Source organism: Malaclemys terrapin, chromosome 2 (assembly GCF_027887155.1).
Source record: "Malaclemys terrapin pileata isolate rMalTer1 chromosome 2, rMalTer1.hap1, whole genome shotgun sequence".
Lineage (NCBI taxonomy): Eukaryota > Metazoa > Chordata > Testudines > Emydidae > Malaclemys > Malaclemys terrapin.
Window position 1 is genome coordinate 159,609,948 of NC_071506.1, and position 18,066 is coordinate 159,628,013.

Genomic DNA, 18,066 nt, shown 5'->3' on the forward strand with positions numbered 1-18,066 from the left:
ACCTCCCACCTGGGTGGAGGGGGCTGGTGGTGTAAACAAGGCACCTTACTCACTCTGCTGCTCGGGCACTCATTTGCCACCCTCTCTGCAGGGCTCTGCTCTGGCACTCTCCACCAGCTGCCCTGCTGGCTACACCTCTCCACCAAGATGTCTTCAGGGCCCCATACTTAACATAGCTCTTAGTGATTTCAGCTCTCAGTGATTTCAGCTGTTAATTGGGAAGCCTCACTGCTGATGCACACTTGGCAGTCTCTTGCATCAGAGACACTGTCCCAAAGCAGGTCTAATACTTAGACCAAGGTATCAGTGATTTCAGCACTGCATGTAACAAGACTCTCAATTGAGTGTAAATTTGCTTTGTTACTACACAGTGGAGAAAGGGTCAAATAGTGTCTAGGGCCCTTGGGCAAGGCCCACACCACATGCAAGTACCTGTCCCCACCATTTCTCAATTCACTAGGCTTTGGAACCTATGTCCCCTGCCTAGCTAGTGCCATTTAGTTGAGGGTGAGTCCCTCAGTTGGGAAATGCCAAGTGCAGTTCGGCTGCCCCTGATTCACACATCAAGGATAACAACCCGTTATGACTCCTGCCCCAATAACAAGGAGACTAGGGATCCCACACCAGCCAAAAGTGACCATTTGGGCAGGCAGTCCCATCATGCTGAGCACCTAGGCAGGGAGGGTGTGCCCATGCAAATGAGATCAGCCCCTGAAGTCCTTTTCACAGTTCACCACTAGATGTCAGGGGAGAGCTCATTCAGACTCTGCTTACATTAATTTTGTAGTGAACCTGTCTCTATTAAATATAAACCAAGTATTCTGTATTATTTAAAACATAAACGCCATATATGGGCCCTTTTCTCTGCTCCCCTTAATTCAATGGAATTCCACTAGTGTAAAAGAGGAGAAATGAAGGATTGTGGGTAGAATTTTCAAAATTGCTCAGCATTTGGCTACATTTGTTCCCACCAAAGTCACTAAAGTAGCTCAATGTTGAGCACTTTTGAAAATTATCTTGATATGTCTAAAATAAGAACTCTCTTCCAATTAGGTCTACTGATGTAGTGCTAGATTCTGACCTTCTGAGATGTTTCAAAAGCTGAATTGTATCTTTGCATGTTAGATATAATCAGAGTGTGTAAATCTTGGACTCTTCATTCCACATGGCTTTGTGTGAAGATTTTCTCCAGATTTTGACAGATATGGGTTGTCATCTCCTGAGTTTTGCTGTGTTTTAAATCAAAATGTTTAAATTGAAACTCAGTTGAAACCTGGGTTCCCATCAAAACCATGTGAAACTTAAAATTTTACGTAGTTAACAGCATTAAATCATGTCAGGCTCACTCACTTTGTAGTCGACATCAAAACCAGATGAGCATAAGCATGATTTGAGGTTTAATTTAAAAAATTTCACACAGCTCACTGTATAAAACACAGTATAAATTTGAATAAAAGTTGTAATTGATATAAAAACATTTCCACATTGGAGTCAGATATTTAAAACTGACTCTAAATAGATGAAAACATATATAGTGTTTTCCCCTAGAAAAACTGGCTGTTATGTCTGCCAACTAGTGGCCAGATATAAGAATAGACTTAACCAATTAGCAGAGTTCCCCATCTGCTGGTTGGATTCCCTGTAGAGGCTTCTGGCATATTACCACAGCTGAAACTCAAACCAGCATCCTTTGCTGGATGAGCCAAACGGGAACCCTTCTCATCGCTGAAGGAAGCTCATCTCATTCTTCATGTATCATCTTCTAGCTTTTCAATGAAGAACAGATGTTCCCCAGTCCTCAGCTACTTCTCAAAGTCTGTGGGAAGCTAATGTACAAAGTACATTACATTACATAACAAAGTAGCTGCCAGGAGACAAAATGGCAGGTATGTGGAAGGCAAGAGGAATAATTACTATGTTTGAAATATGAAGAACTTTTTTTTTCAGTGAAAGGAGAGTTGTAAATCTTTTTACACACTGAATTTATATGTAAACTGGAGGTAGTGACCTCATAACACCAACACAATTCCTTAAAAATCCTGGCAATAACCAATAGCACAACTACTCTGCTAAACTCTACTTCTGCTGAAATCCTCATCTATTCTTTCATTATCTCCCTGCACTGACTATTCTCACACCCTTCTCAATGGCCTCTTTAGACCCAGCTCATGGATTCCAGCATATATGTTTACTGAGAGATAATTACATGGGCTGAAAACCTCTTTAACCAAACAGAGTTTTGGCCAAGCCATTTCATTTTTGAACTGGTGTGAACAATAGGGTGGGATGACACTTAGTTATAATGCTCATTGCCATTATATCTAAAAATCCCCAAGGTACTGATGAAATACATAACGTGAGATGTGAAAGCAACCAGATAATAAAAAAGAAAAGCTCATGCAGTTGTTAATTTTTGGCAGCATGTAATTAAACCACCTTTTTAACGTTATTTTTTGCCAGTATCTAATTAGCAGAGCCATCTGCCTAAGGAGTGCTGGACCAGCTGTCTGGAATGTTGTTCTGTTCATTTTTCTGGTTCCTGACTAATTAACTTATTTCACTATGAAATGTAATAGTACATTTTGTTTTTACACTTCAGAGAAGTGTGTTCATAATATATGTGTACTTGTAGTAATACATCCATTATAAGTTTCTGTCTGTCTACCTACAGTAAAACAGGTATTATACAGGGCGCAATTATGCTCTCAGTTATGTGACTGCAGCTCCCATTGATGTTAATTGAAGCCATGTGTTTTTATTCTCCGATATCACACCTAATAATGGAAACCCTAACCATAAAAAGACTTGTTGGCCTTTTCAGATCCTGAACACATGGCTGACACTTTCTTATTGATTAAGGTTATGATTGCACATTATGGCTATTTTGAAATATACTGTATATAGATTTATGTTTTCCTTGTTTGCGGGTTGTAGCATCTCTGGAAATTCATGTTAGGACTTAATATCCTGCTGCATTGGATTGCACGCACACACATATACGAGCTCTTTCCAGTGAAGACAACAAGGATTTTTGTCCTTCTTGACTATTGTTTATCCAATAAATGAAAGGGGCAGCTAAGCATTCTTTACACTTTTCAGCTTTTTACTGTTTGCCTTCTGCAAAGGTATCTGAACAAATTAGATGGCATTTGGCATTTTTCAGTTTCCCTTGGAGCCAACCCAGCTTCATACATCTAGTTTACTTACTAAAGATATCACTGTTTAACTTTTGAATAAGATTCTACGGCCCACTCAATCTTTAGACAAATTATTGAAATATTTTATTGCTGCAAAGTATGTAATTATCCCCTGTAGTTCTTTGATGTTGAAAGGGTGCTCAAAGTCTGTTAGTTATCACCAGATCTTTGCTCAGCCTTCAGCTCTCAGCTCAATAGCAAAGTTGACACTGTAAACCCAGGTGGAGCAGATTTAGATACAGCATTATAGTCTTTTCCCACTCCAACGGTGGACAACCCAAACTGGTGGAAAAGAGAAAGAAACAAATAAAGGTGCCTGTTCGATACTTGGGAATACCAGGAGGGTTCCCAAGTGGCTGGCACAGGACCACAATCGTCTTCCTTCCAAGTGTCTTTAGCTTTCAGGAAGCAATGTGCTTACAGAGACATTCCAATTTATCCAATTTTCCCTGGGTGGTACAACTGGGTTACTCTTCTTTGAGAAACTGGCGTGGGTTAATCAAATGGCAACTCATGCTTCTGACAAAGACCTAAAATGTCCAGCCAAAATTAAAGTTGTGTCTCCTTTCACCATCCAATCAGAAGATGAGGCATCACTTTTGAAGCCTTGCAACTGGGTCTTACATTCCAGTATATTTGTGCAAAACATCTTATGCCAGTTTATGTAAGACTAGTTAGGCCATAGCCATTTGTATGGCGATGGTGGTACATACATTGAACACCTGCTGGCTAATCCCCAGTTAGCAACCTACTTTTGCAAGTTGCTTTCCATGGCCCCCTCTTTAAGTGCATCCTCTGGCCAACTTTACACAATGTGCTTGCTCAAGTAGTATTTTCTCCTCGGCACTTTGCTGACTGCTGAAATGTCTAGCTTAAAGTTCACAGTTTGAAAAAAAGCCTCTCCACTGCTTTTATGATCTTTAATTTGTTTTAAGTGTCCAATACACAGTTATACAATGTCATTTAAAAAATTGCTGTTCTTCAGCAGGCCAGAACAGCTGTATAAGTTTATCATTTCTGCTCTCCTTATTTTAACAATAATGTTAGGAACTCTGTATATATGGCTGACCTGTGTCTGTGCATTAGTGGTCAAACACATAGGTGTAGTTTGACTTCTATATTTTTTTGCACAGGACAGCTCCAGTCAGGCCAATGGGGCTGCACACGGGTGGGGGCAAATTCCGTGCCTAACCGAGGTTTGCAGTTTGGGGGGCGGGGGTGCAATACCCATTCTTCCCCTCCCCCTAAAACTATGCTGATGATCAAACAGTTGCATTTTTCATTATTCAACTGTGTTCAACCGTCCTTAGAACACATTATTTGGTTCTATTTCTTTATTTATCTATTTCCAGCATGGGTATATTTCACTGACTTGTAGTAACATAAGCATACTTGATTGCAAATATTATCCTTACTTTGCTAACTTAATCACTAATTTAAAATATACCAGTATGAACACAGCCCCCTTCTTTTCTTAGCAGGATGCCCCTAAAGTAAACCCTGCCATTAATTGTACATTTTGCATATAGCTTACTTCATAAAAATAGTTTATTCAGTTTTGTTCCTTATATTTATCCCAATACAGTATCTGACAATATCATATAGTGTCTTAATATTAAATGTATATTTCAATTCATTCATTCAAAGTATATTAGAGAAAGAAAAAAAAACGGGAAGTTTCTTTTCAGCTACACCACAGGTGCGGTTAATAGGCTTCCAGACTTACCTGCATTGAGTTCCATTACATACGCGGGTGAAAGACAGCAAAAATTGTGCCATTGAGTTTTGAGTTTCTACTCTCTCAGGCTTTTGACTTTTCTCTCCTGAAAAAATCTAGATATCTGGGCAGTTCTCAGTTAGCAATAAATTATAATTTGGGAGGTTTAGTCAATATATAGGAATCTCAATGGAACTTGCTGAGTCTGAAATATTTGTAGAGATGTATGTGGACACTCAAAGTGTCCACTTCTATATGAATTTGTTTTGGAGGAGGAAAGAGGATTCCCCCCCAAAAGTCATATAATCTAGTGTATTAATCACAGGGCTAAGAATAATTAGTTTCTGAATTTTGTTCCCATCCCATGCATCTGAAGAAGTGTTTTTTTTACCCACGAAAGCTTATGCCCAAATAAATCTGTTAGTCTTTAAGGTGCCACCGGACTCCTTGTTGTTTTTGTGAATACAGACTAACACAGCTACCTCCTGATACTTGTTCCCATCTCTGCTACTGACAAACAGTAATCATTCTTTGCATTTTTGTAGCACTTTGCATGCATTGTTTAATTATGCTACGCAACTTTGCAAAGTAGGTAAATATGATTGCTCCCATTTTGCAGATTTCAAAATAAAGACTGAGTGAAATGAACTAAGGTCACACAGCAAGTCAGTGTTAGAATGAGACAAAATAGAATTCAGTGATCTTGACTCCAAAGCCAATGTCCATTCCAATATATTAGAAAAGAAATGAAACTGCAAGGAAATCCCTTTAATCTTTCTCAATTTAGGATTCCAGATCTTTAAAAATGGGAAAATAATATATATTTTTTTTGTCTGTGGTTGCAGGTATTTTAAATCTTGTGCAGTACATTTTCACCTGTGGTAAACACCATTGGCTCTCTATTATAGGTAGTGGATTTGTGGCAGTGGTAAGCTGATCTGTGAGAAGCAGAATACCTCTGCCAAACCATGTGTTGGATGTTAAAGAAGGGCACCCAAAACGAAACTTCTTCTGAAAATTTTGCCATAAGCATTGTGTTTTGGGGGCATTGCAGTATAATGGATTGTGCATGGTCCCAGGATATGGTCCCAGAATATGAGAGAGACACTATATGTGAGGTAATACCTTTTTATTGGACCAACTTCTGTTGGTGGAAGGGAGAAGCTTTCAAGCTACAAAGAGATCTTCCTCAGGCCCGGAGAAGGCAACCAGAATGAGCAAAATACAAGATGGGACAGATTGTTAAGCATAAGGGGTTTACTCATGCTGTAGGCAGGGCCGGCTCCAGGGTTTTGGCCGCCCCAAGCAGCCAAAACAAAAAAACAAAAACAAAAAAAACCCGCGATCACGATCTGTGACGGCAATTCGGTGGGAGGTCCTTCGCTCCCAGGCGGAGTGAGGGACCGTCCGCCGAATTGCCGTCGAATACTTGGACGTGCCGCCCCTCTCCGGAGCGGCCGCCCCAAGCACCTGCTTGAGAAGCTGGTGCCTGGAGCCGGCCCTGGCTGTAGGATATGCTACATGCTTAACATGGCTTCTTTCTCTCCACTCCCCAAGCTTGGTACAACCTACTAAGTTCACATATGGCGAGCACTCTCCTTAAAGCCTTAATTTAAATCTACATTTCTCATGAAATCTTCCTACACTGATGACCTTCCAGTAATTCCTTCTACATTGGAACCATAGTAGAGTTTAAGCTTCAATGCTTTTATGGGTTAAAATTTCCAAAATCAGACACTGGCACATACTCTTACAACATATAGACTTATTGTGTCCTGGTGGCATTTGCTTTAGTTCTCTATTCTAAAGCAATCTTTATAATACTCTAGAAACTTAGGATACGTTGGTATGCCAAGAACAGCCTTTTATAGAGTACTTGCCATTGGTGGGATAAAACTGCTTTTTGTACAAAAGAGTTAAGGTATTGTTCCCTTTGTGTACAGCTCCTTATGAGGGTGTTTCATGCTGCTAGATACAATTTGTTACAAATGCTAGGGTCATTCACTGAAGGATTCTTCCAGACTGTTTTAGAAGTTTTCAATGAATCCCCACTGATGTAGAAATTCATCTGCAATAGAAATTGTTTTAAATGGAAAGGAGTTTGGGGAACAGGGCGGGGGCAGGGGAGGACTGATTATAAGGTTATTTTTCTGGAAATAAAAAAAAACTAATTCTTGGGCTAGTTGAAAAGGCACATCAAAGAGTACTGTGTAGTATTGTCTGAAGGTGTTTTCTTCCCTTCATTTAAATAGGCTTTCAGCCTATTATTTTACTAATTACAGAGTCTTCTTACTATTATTACAATCTCCATGAAAGGTCAGCTACAAAAAAAATTGCTACATTAAATCAGCATGAGTTGGCTTTGGTTACTTAAAATGAAAATGGGGCAAACTGTGGTTTAAATTGTTAAGCTGCAACAGTTAGTAAGGAAATCACAGTTCTTTCTGGTAAAAAGCAAATGCAATCAATTACACTTTTAATCTAAATAACAGATATGAATACACACCCTAGATGTGAAAGGTACCATCTGATATCAAAGGCACTCTTGATTATACAGTATATAAATTTATGCAAATATGCACATGTATCAGTATGTACACACTGAAATATACACTCTACTTCATAAAAGAATATACTTCCTAAGCCATAACTTTTGAACATTAGATAAAGCAATAATAAGGTTTAATTCATACACTGAAACTACAGCATGGTAAAATAGTGTTACAGCTGTGGTATAAATCTGTTGAAGCAAAGAGACAACACAGAAATTAGGCTAAATCACCTCAGTTTCATAGTAGACAATTGTAGTGCTATTGTTTTGTATGTTTCTTTTTTCTCTCAAACCAAAATGTAAGTTTTAGTGCTTGTGATTAGTGCTGGATTGGTAGCCTCTTGAATTTATACTGACAGGATGGAGAGCAACAGTGCACGCTTTCCCACAGTGCGATGACTATGTCTCTCAACAAAGTTGACCTCAAATGCTATGGCGATGCAGGCCATTTAACTACCTAGACTGACAGATCTGGGGATAGAGCATCTTTTCCTCTCCATACTTATTCAATCACTTTGCTGTGCTAGGACTGCCAGGAATAGTGCTAATTAGTGCTGATAGTGATTTTTCTGATGTAGGTAAGTGTGTGCTAGGTCTGGATTGAAAACACCAACCTCACTTTAGCTACGTCACTAAGCAGCCATCAATAAAAATGATATATGTTTCTGAGGAAAAAAACATTATAACAATATTATAAATGGATTCTTCCCAATATCAACTGTTAATGTAACAGAACTATGTACCATAAACATGACTGTGTTAGCTGTCTCTATCTGACACTACTATGTGTTTTATACTTTACTTATCTTTGTCTATAAATATTTTTATTGGTATGTATTTCAGGCAGTGGAGTGGCAGTGTGATGAAGCTACTAAAAGAGCCTGTTACAGTAAGGGCAAATCAAAGGTAAGTACGTGATAGCTGTGCTGCTTAATCAAAACTTATATTTGGTTGACAAGATATCCAGTAGAGCCATGTACAGGACTAGTCAGTGTACAAACCTCTTCTCTATAAAGTTTTTGTTCTCCTTCTAAAAGTAATGCAAGATTCTTTAGGGTGGCAATACGGCATTTCCTGGAGTGTAGGCAAAGAACATAAACAAACAATAAAATTTCAGGAAACAATATTTCAGCTGCTTACTTCCGGAACCCATCAAAGACCCTAGAGTAACAATACTCAATTTACTTAGTTTGTATCACTTTACTTTCTTAGTCCTACAGTATGTGAAAATTCAGTGGACTAGATTCTGATCTCGTTGGTGTAAATCTAGATTAACTCCTCAGAAGTCCTTCCATAATACACCATTTATCTCTTTGGATATCAGGCACAATTTTATAAACTTTTCTATTTCTGTGCCGCATGACTTGCCGCAAGGATTTATTGACCCTTTGAGAATAATAGTCTGAAATTCACTACCTCTGTAGACATAAGACCTGCTATGTTTCTGCTGTCCAAAGCCAGATTCCAGTTTGACCAGCTACATTTTTTTTTATGTATACAGCATAGTTAAATGCAGTGCGAAGAAAGAACAGGTCCTATGGGCATATAAAAAGAATAATTTTTGTGAGTTTTTAGAGGTGCACTTAATTAACCAAATTTATTTGTGTGACATTGTGCAGAATCTACTTCACAACTTGAGCATTTTTTTTATCTGTTGCTGCTTATGTTTGCGAGTTTTGAAGGCACTTGTATCACAATCCTATATGTTCACTATAAATAAGTTACATTTTACAAATGCTAAAATTATGAACCTACATTGCTTACTGAAAGAAATGAATCAGTATCAGTTTTATAACTTGGATTAAATTTTTTAAACAAACAAAAACAAAATCAAGAAAACCTATCACCAAAGCTAAACTACTGTTAGTAATACTAAACTAAACTAAGTATAACACAGTACAACTATCACATCAAGTCAAGTCAACAAGTTAGTCTCGGTATTGGAATGGAATCAAATAATCAAATTAGTCAGATCATCAGATTAATATAGCAAATAATCAATCCTTATAAGAGGGATCTCAGAAGGAGGCTCTCTCTTTGGTGAGAAATCCCAACTAAAAAAAAAAATCACCCAAGTCAGTCAAGTCTAACTTGGATCTGGTTAAATATTTTTATACTGAAGACAAATTATTATCTAATACTAAAACCACAACCTCAGAGCCAATTATAAAGCTTCTTTTTTAGATTTAAGTTTCAGTGTGGTGGTTAACCCTTCCCCAATCTCCTCTCCCCGGATTGCATAGAAAAGATTCTAACAAAACTCTTTGATAAGCAGAAGTTTGAGAAATCTTATGTACCAAATTTTATGTATGACTGTTTAAGTTTGCAGAAGGTTAGCAGCTGTTCCTCCCACTCCAGCTCAGGGGAAGGTCACTCTGCCTCACTACATTTCTGGGGCACCACCCCAAGCAAGGATTAGAGCTTCGGCTTTTAGGCAGGGCAGGGCCAGCAAACAGTCTTTAGGCTCAGGCCCTCAGGCAGGGCAGAGCCAACAAACAGTCTAGGAGCTTGGGCCCTAGGCAGGGCAGAGCAACCAAGCAGTCTTAAGGCTCAGGCCCTTAGGCGGAGCAGAGCAAAGGAACAGTTTTATAGCTCAGGCCCTTCGGCAGGGTGGAGCAAACAAACAGTCTGACGACCCAGCTCTGGCAGATGGCAGGCAGACACAGGCCTCTTGGCCTAAGGTGGGGAGGCAGCCACCCCAGGAGTGGGGTTGGCAGCAGGGAGTAGGGGAACCCAGGCCCACCCTACTTCACCAGGCTTTAGCCCAGGGACCTAACAGTGACGGAGTGTTCCACCGCTGGATCAGCGTGGATCCAACCGAAACCTGCTGACGTAGAATCAAGCAACAACCCAACCGGACTAAAGTCTGGTTTCCCTGGGCCACTTCTTATGATCCTCTTGCTGGGTACCTGCATTCCACAGGCATCTTCTGTCTTCTCAGGATATGCAGCAAGCAGCAGACATGGCAGCTCTTCACCTGGGTCAATATCAGGGTTCAGCTCCAGGGCCCTGCTCTGTTCCCTGACTCAGACTCAACTGGGTTGGTGGCTCTGCCTTTTATTCTTCCTGTCCTGCCCCTTGGCTTCAGGGGAGTCTGATCTGGCTCCGTCCACCAGGGATTACAGAGTGACTCCTCCCTCTCCAGATCAGTGGGAGGCCAGTCTGCCTTATTATAAAGTTCCTTAGGACTTTTAACCACAGAATATGGAACACACTTTAATGAATATCTTTGAGACTTGGGTTAGGGCTGTTTAAACTGGGGAACCTTTTTTGGTGCCTTCCCTTTATGAACTTGATGGGGGCTCATACACACATGCATTCACACAGCCACAATTCCACACCCTAAAGTGAGAGAATAAAAAGGCTGGACTGCCTCCCCGCTAATAGAAGCAAAGGACAATAATAGAAAAAGGAAAAATAAGATACGTAAAATAACAAGGAGATTGCAAATACTTCAGTCTTCATGGCCTTCTGGATTGTCACAGAACAGGAGCTGTAATTGCAGTCCAGCGGCTAATGGCACAACACTTAGTGGCATCCTTCATGTGCAGGGAGACGGGTCAAAGGCTGGTGTAGCCTTCGTGTAGGTGAATTGGCTTCCTTTCTCTAAGGTGGTTGACTTTAGGATTTCAGGAATGTCAGTCATCCGTCAGGTGGTTTGCTGACCCAAAAAAACAAGGCTTCTTGGCCTTCTATTAATGTCTTATAGTTTTTAATCTTTGCTTACTGCAGTGCCGCCCTTGAAAGCCTCTGAGCAAATCAAGTCTGGAGCCACACAAGTTGGCCAGTTATTGTTTAAATTAGGTCATTGTTAGTGAGCTTTGATTTTGGGAAAGTCCTGCTTAAGCCACCATTTAAAAAAAAAAATTGCTTTGCATACCACAGAGACTAGGTCCGTGGCACCCACCCTCCAATAAATAAATAAATTAATAAAATAGAAAATACAGAACAGAGGCCACTCTTACTTGAACTTGACAAGGTCATGTCCATGTGAAAAAGTCTTGACATGACATTATGTAACCAGTTTATGGAAAATTGACCCCAAATCTTATAAAGATAATGGATTGAAAAGACTCTAGCAACTACCAGCCTCTCAGCATTCATCCATCAGCAAAATAAAAATAAATTTGAACAGTTTAGGACCAGATGTGATTTCCGACAAACACTCAATGTTTCGCTGCCAAGTTTGAAGTGTCTGGGATGAGAATCAGCACCTCCAAATCGGAGGTCCTGGTCCTTTTCTGGAAGGAACTGGACTGCTCTCTCCAGGTAAATGGGGAACAGCTGCCTTTAGTGGAAGAGTTCAAGTATCTAGGGGTCTTGTTCACGAGAGATAGTAAGTGGGAGCGTGAGATTGACCGGAGGATTGGTGCACTGATGACAGTGATGTGGATGCTGTACCTATACTTGGTGGTGAAGCGGGAGCTGAGTTCTCGGTCGAAGCTCTCTGTTTACAGGTTGCCCTATGTCCTCATCCTCGCTTATGGTCCTAAACTTTGGGTAATGACCAAAAGAATGAGATTGCAGGTACAAGTGGCAGAAATGAGGTTTCTTTGCAGGGTGGCTGGGCTTGCTCTCTGAGACAGGGTGAGGGCTCAGCTATTTAGGAGACCCTCGGAATTGAGCCGGTACTCCTCTGGATCGAGAGGAACCAGCTGAAGTGGTTCAGGCACCTGATAAGGCTGCCCCCTAGGAGACTTCCATTGGAACTCTACCAGGCACTGGGCGGAGGCCCTGAGGCTGACCCAGGACACATTGGAGGAATTGTATCTCCCAGCTGGCCTGGGAATGCTGGGGAATCCCCCAGGACGAGCTGGAACCTGTTGCAGAGGAAAGGGAGGTCTGGTCCTCCCTACTCTCCATGCTGCCACTGCGATCCTCACCAGGAAAAGCAGCATAAAGGAAAAAGAAGAAAGATGAGAAGATGGGCCAGGTATCACCATTCTTCTTATAAACAAGACAATTTACAGTTATCTTCATATTTAGAAACTAGGCCAAAAATCAAACAGTTTATCTTTGTAAGGTTGCATCTTGATAAAGAAGAGATACTTTAAAACTTTTCAAGATAAAACCCATTAAAATAAAAATTATTAAAATGTGTAGAAGATCTCTGTTCCTACATACTCTATTTCTCTCACAGAGTCTGTTCTTGTCAATTATTTTTTTTAAAAAGCAAATCTACAAAAAAAAATACATTTTATGTGTTTGTTACTGTTTGAGTCATTAAATATGATGAAATCCTTATGAAGTCAAGATCATGGAAATATCCAAGGATCTTATTTCAAAGCTAGAGAAGATTATCTATTCTGTGACACAGCATGACCTTTAACTCTAGTAACCAGAAGTTCTAGTCTATTTAAACATTCAGATTAAAATGAGACTTTATATATATATTTTTAAAGTTGCTGTAGTATGCTGTGTAGGATTATGCTGTACAGAGGTATATCAGTTCGGCTGTACATGCAATTTACCACAATGAGCTTTGCTGTTTCGTGAATTAAAATGAATTGAATTAAAAAGGTAAAGAAAAAACATATGAAAATAAATCAAAAGCAGTAGTTACTTAGTAGGCTTCAGGAGCTTAATTCAGCAGGACACAGGTCAATGCAGTTACTTATATCCAGATGCCAAAACATCTGGATCCAGGGATCCCTTACAAATGCTCTCACTGCCTTAAACATAGTCTTAAACATATTCACCACTTCCACTTGTCAATGATTTAAATAGAAAGAAAGTTTATTCACATCAGTGTTTTCCTTGCTAAATTCATGAAAATAACTTTGCTTTGTAGGGCTGGACTACCCTATTCTATTTGGGATTGATTAAAAAACATATAAACTCACACCCATGGCAAGGATGTGTAATATTGTGGATGGTAAAGAGGCCAAATTATAATTTATTTGGAAAAACTTTACTGAATATATAATCTATTAAGAATCATACATGTAATATACAGTAACTCCTCACTTAACGTTGTAGTTATGTTCTTGAAAAATGTGACTTTATGTGAAATGATGTTAAGCAAATTCAGTTTCTCCATAAGAATTACTGTAAATGGGAGGGGGGGTAGGTTCCAGGGAAATGTTTTTTGCCAGACAAAAGACATTAAATACATATACAGTATAAATTTTAACAATTTTAAACAAACAGTTTAATATTGTACACAGCAATGAATAATTGTGAAGCTTGGTTGAGGTGGTGGAGTAAGAGGGTGGAATATTTCCCAGGGAATGCCTTGCTGCTAAATGATGAACTAGCACTCCGCTGAGCCCTCAAGGGTTAATACACTGTTGTTAATGTAGCCTCACACTCTACAAGGCAGCACGGACTGAGGCAGGAGGGAGGAAACACAATAGATGCAGGCAGTAGCTGCAAAACTCCAAAAACTGAACATGATGATGAGCCCACGCTACCCAACTGGAGCGCACCACTCCCTCCTCCTGACAGCACATGCACAGTTGCACCGGTGTTGACTTTCCAACGTGCTGGGGGGTGCCTGCATGAGTGAAAGAGAGAGATGTGCATTGCCCCTTTAAGTATGCTGACCCCACTTAAAGTACGTTGTCCTTTTAAGCAGATCAGCCAGTTCAGACAGGAAGCAACAGCTTCCAGAAAGTTCTCTCCTTTCTGTCCCTCTCCTCCGCTTTGTGGAGAAGGGGTACAGAGCAGGGGGCAGGAGCAGGGGGACATTCTGCTATTGGCACCTCTCTCTCCCTCTCCCCAGCAAGCAGGAAACTCTGGGGAGCAGCTCCAAGGCTGAGGGCAGGGCAGGAGCAGCACAGCAGTGTGGGGAGGGACAGCTGAACTGCTGCTGCGCAGCTGCGGAGCCACATACCTTACAGGGAGTTTAGGGGAGCTGATGGGGGGCTGCTGGCCCCCCTGGTTCTAATCCCCACAGGGAGGGGCTGCTCTTCCAGAGAATCCTGCAAGCAGTGGACAAAGCAGGCAGCTGCCAAACAAGGATATTATAAGTGAGCATTGCACAACTTTAAACAAGCTTGTTCCCTAATAGATCAGCAACGTAACAATGAAACAACGTTAAGCAGGACAATGTTAAGTGAGGAGTTACTGTATAACAGGCTGAGTAATGCAAAGGAGAAATGAAGCATGAGAGCTGCCAGATGCCATACATTGACTGGTTGGACTTTAGGCCCAATAGACAACTTCAGACCTGGATCTTCTGTACAAACCCATTAGATAAACCATTAGTAAAATAATAGCTGAGGACTTTCCAACTTCCTATATTTAAATAGACTTTGAAATGTCTCTTTAATGATTTTGAACTTTGTGTTTGTGATTCTGGAGAATTACATGTCTCTGATGTACAAAACAAGATTGTAGTGTTGTTTTTTTGTTATTTAGTTTGAGGTTAATCATTTGTGTTTATAAGTGTTATATTTGTGGAAAACTAATGAACCATTTATTTCGAAAACACCAAAATAATTAGGGATGAGAGGGGAATGAATTTAACCACTGCTTTAGGTTTTAATAGGCCATTGCCACCCATGCAATTATAACGTGTTTTCATAGGCATACATAGTATGTTGAGTTTTAAATGAGTTTCCCAAAGAGGCACGGATACTTTAGTAACTTTTGCAAACCCAGTTACCATATAACCAACTTTCATAATTTTAAAATTAATTGTCATAAATGCTACTGGCAGACAGCTCACTTCAGAAGAGAGTGAAAGATAAAGAAAGAAAACATGCCAAATGAAAATGTTAAAAAAATCACTTGCTTGTAATAAGTTTCCATGTTGTTTCTGTAAATCACCTCTGTCCTTCTCATACCTATGAAAGCATAGTCAGTATCTGTGGTTTTTTTTTAAAAAACATACATTTTATGTCATAAGCATAGATACATAATCCTCTAATGAATCCTCCGTTTTCCACACTGTGTGTTGTAAAAATTTGGGATGCACAGAAGTAGACTTCTTTGACTTCAGTAGAAATCTGTTGAATCATCTCAGTCTCTTTCAAACCCTGTGCCTAAATTTGTTACTAACAGTTAATTGCTGTACAATGTCAGTTCAAATAATTCATTGGATATTGCTGAATAGAGGATATGATTTTGAAAGTTTCTTTTGTGAATTATGCTGCTCCTTCTATAGCTATTTTACTTAACATTGTCTCAGATTGCAGAAGATAACCTTGGTTCTTTCTGGGAAATCCCTAAATTGTATTAACTGTTTTTATTTATTTCCCCCTCATTCTGGAAAGAAATACTACAAAACCATTTAAAAAACCCTAAAACCACTGCCACTGAACAACCTAATCTTCCTGCTAATTTATAAAGTCTGGAAAAATAGATTTATGAAAATACAGTTTTGTTTCTTGGTTAGAAAATATGTCTGTCAACTCTTAACAAAATAGGTGGAATCTTAAATATAGCTGATTCTGAAAACTGAAATACAGTATTCTTATGTATTCTTTAAAGGTCTAGTCCTGCTTCCTTTGAAATCAATGCCAAATCTATCACTGTCTTCAAGGGCAGAAAGATCAGGTCTTAAATTGGGAGATTTGGATGTGTAAGCAATGTAGAATTGAGCCCTGAAAAAATTACTTGAAAGAAATAAAGGATAAAATCCTGTATTCATTGAAGTCAGTGGCAAAATTCCCATTGACTTTAATTTGTATGGGATTTCTCCTAAGGGCTGTGCTGCAAGTGAAAAGTAAATTATAATACAAATCTGTACTTGTGAGCTAATGTTATAAATTTCAATTTTCTACGGTTTATTGCTTCAATTATCTGGGGTGGGGTAGGGGGTTGGGGTGCGGGAGGGTGTGCGAACTCCGGCTGGGTTGTGGAATCTGAGGTGGGGCAGGGGATGAGGGGTTTGGGGTGCAGGAAGGGCTGGGGCAGGGTGTTGGGGAAGTGTGGGGTCCAGGAGGAAGTTTGGGTGTGGGAGGGGACTCTGGACTAGGGCAGGAGGTTGGAGTGTAGAAGGGGGTTCAGGGCTGGGGCAAGAGGTTGGGATGTTGGAGGGGGTGCAGACTCTGGGAGGGCGTTTGGGTGTGGGAGGGGACTCTGGGCTACAGCAGGGGGTTGGGGCATGGGAGAGGGTTTGGGGTACCAATAGGAGCTGTGGAGCTGGCCCTCAGGGCGGTGGCAGCGTGCGGGGCCTCCCTGGCCGCCCATGTGTCTAGGGGCTGCAGGGACCTGGTGGCCGCTTCCAGGAGCCATGCCGAGCTAGGGTAGGCAGGGAGCCTGCCTTAGCCCCGGGCCCCCACTGCGCTGCCAACCAGACTTTTAATGGCCCGATCGGCAGTGCTGACTGGAGCCGCCAGAGTCCCTTTTCGACTGGGCATTCCAGTTGAAAACAGGTCGCCTGGCAACTCTAGGGTCACCTGGCCCTTTATACCGGTGGCCAGTGGCACGCAGCAGCAGAGGGTGCTCGAGCCACTCTGATGGGTATCACTGAGGGAAAAAATTCTGATAACTGTATGCAGGGCGCACGCACACCAAGAGTGGAATGGACATGTGCAACACATTTTAAAGAACAACAATTATGAACGGTCATTAACCATTTTTTCTGTTGTTTAGTGTATTAATAAAGTCAGAAGATAGCAGTGCTTTTGATTTCAAACCGCAGTCATATTCACCATTCACAGTCTGGAATGGAAAAGGAAACACAATATGACCCTTTAGTATTCAGGGTTGACAGCACCCAATCCCAAAATGGTTCCCAGGAGGAAACACCCCTTTCCCTTGTCTCTGCTACTGGGGTTTCTCCAAGACCATCAGGAGTTAAACACACAGTTTTGTCTGGCAGGTAGGCCTTATTAGGAACTATATAACCTGCTAGCCTTGCCTGGGTGTGGTTGGGGAGTTCAGATTAGCTAGACAATCAACAAGTAAATACTTGAGCACAGATGGCTGAGAAAGTTGACTGTCTGCTCTTAAAACTGTTCATTTCTTTTGTTATAATTGCTATTGTGTTGAAAATAAAAACAAAACAATGAGTCTGGGACCTGAGAAGAAGAGGTTTGAGGGGGATTCTTTTTTTGGTGTATTCTGCTAACAGGCTAAGCCAGGAGTGGCCTACCTGAGCCTGAGAAGGAGCCAAAATTTACCCATGTACATCGCCAAAGAGCCACAGTAATACATCAGAAGCCCCTCATCAGCTCCCCTGCCCCCAGCACCTCCCGATCAGCTGTTCCCTGGTATGCAGGAGGCTCGGGGGGGGGGGGGGGGAGGGAGGGGGCGGGGGAGGGCAGGGAGAGTGGAGTGAGGCACGGCAGGCTCAGGGGAGGGGATGGAGTGGGGGCAGGGTCTGTAGCAGAACCAGGGTTTGAGCAGTGAGTACCCCCTGGCACATTGGAAAGTTGGCGCCTGTAGTTCCAGCCCGGTGCCTATACAAGGAGCCGCATATTAACTTCTAAAGAGCTGCATGTGGTTCCGGAGCCACAGTTTGGCCACCCCTGGACTAAGCCCATAAAGTGGGGAGCACTTTTTAATTTTGTTTGATCATTCACAGGGTCTGGTTACAGAGAGAGAATTTGGTCTTTACTTACAGGGCCCAGGTTTTATGTACAAAAGGAGGCTGTGCTGGTGGAACAGGGAGCTCTGCTTGTGTGCCTGTGACATGCTCTTTCTTTCCA

General features: G+C 41.1%; 1 protein-coding gene across 1 annotated transcript in view; it reads left to right on the top strand.

The window, feature by feature from the left end:
- Positions 1–18,066, top strand: part of SEMA5A (semaphorin 5A) — a 650,839-nt gene that overhangs the window by 326,611 nt on the left and 306,162 nt on the right. The window contains exon 5 of the mRNA XM_054018095.1: positions 8,309–8,371. Coding sequence (XP_053874070.1) covers positions 8,309–8,371 — 63 coding nt within the window. The remainder of the gene's footprint in view (positions 1–8,308; positions 8,372–18,066) is intronic.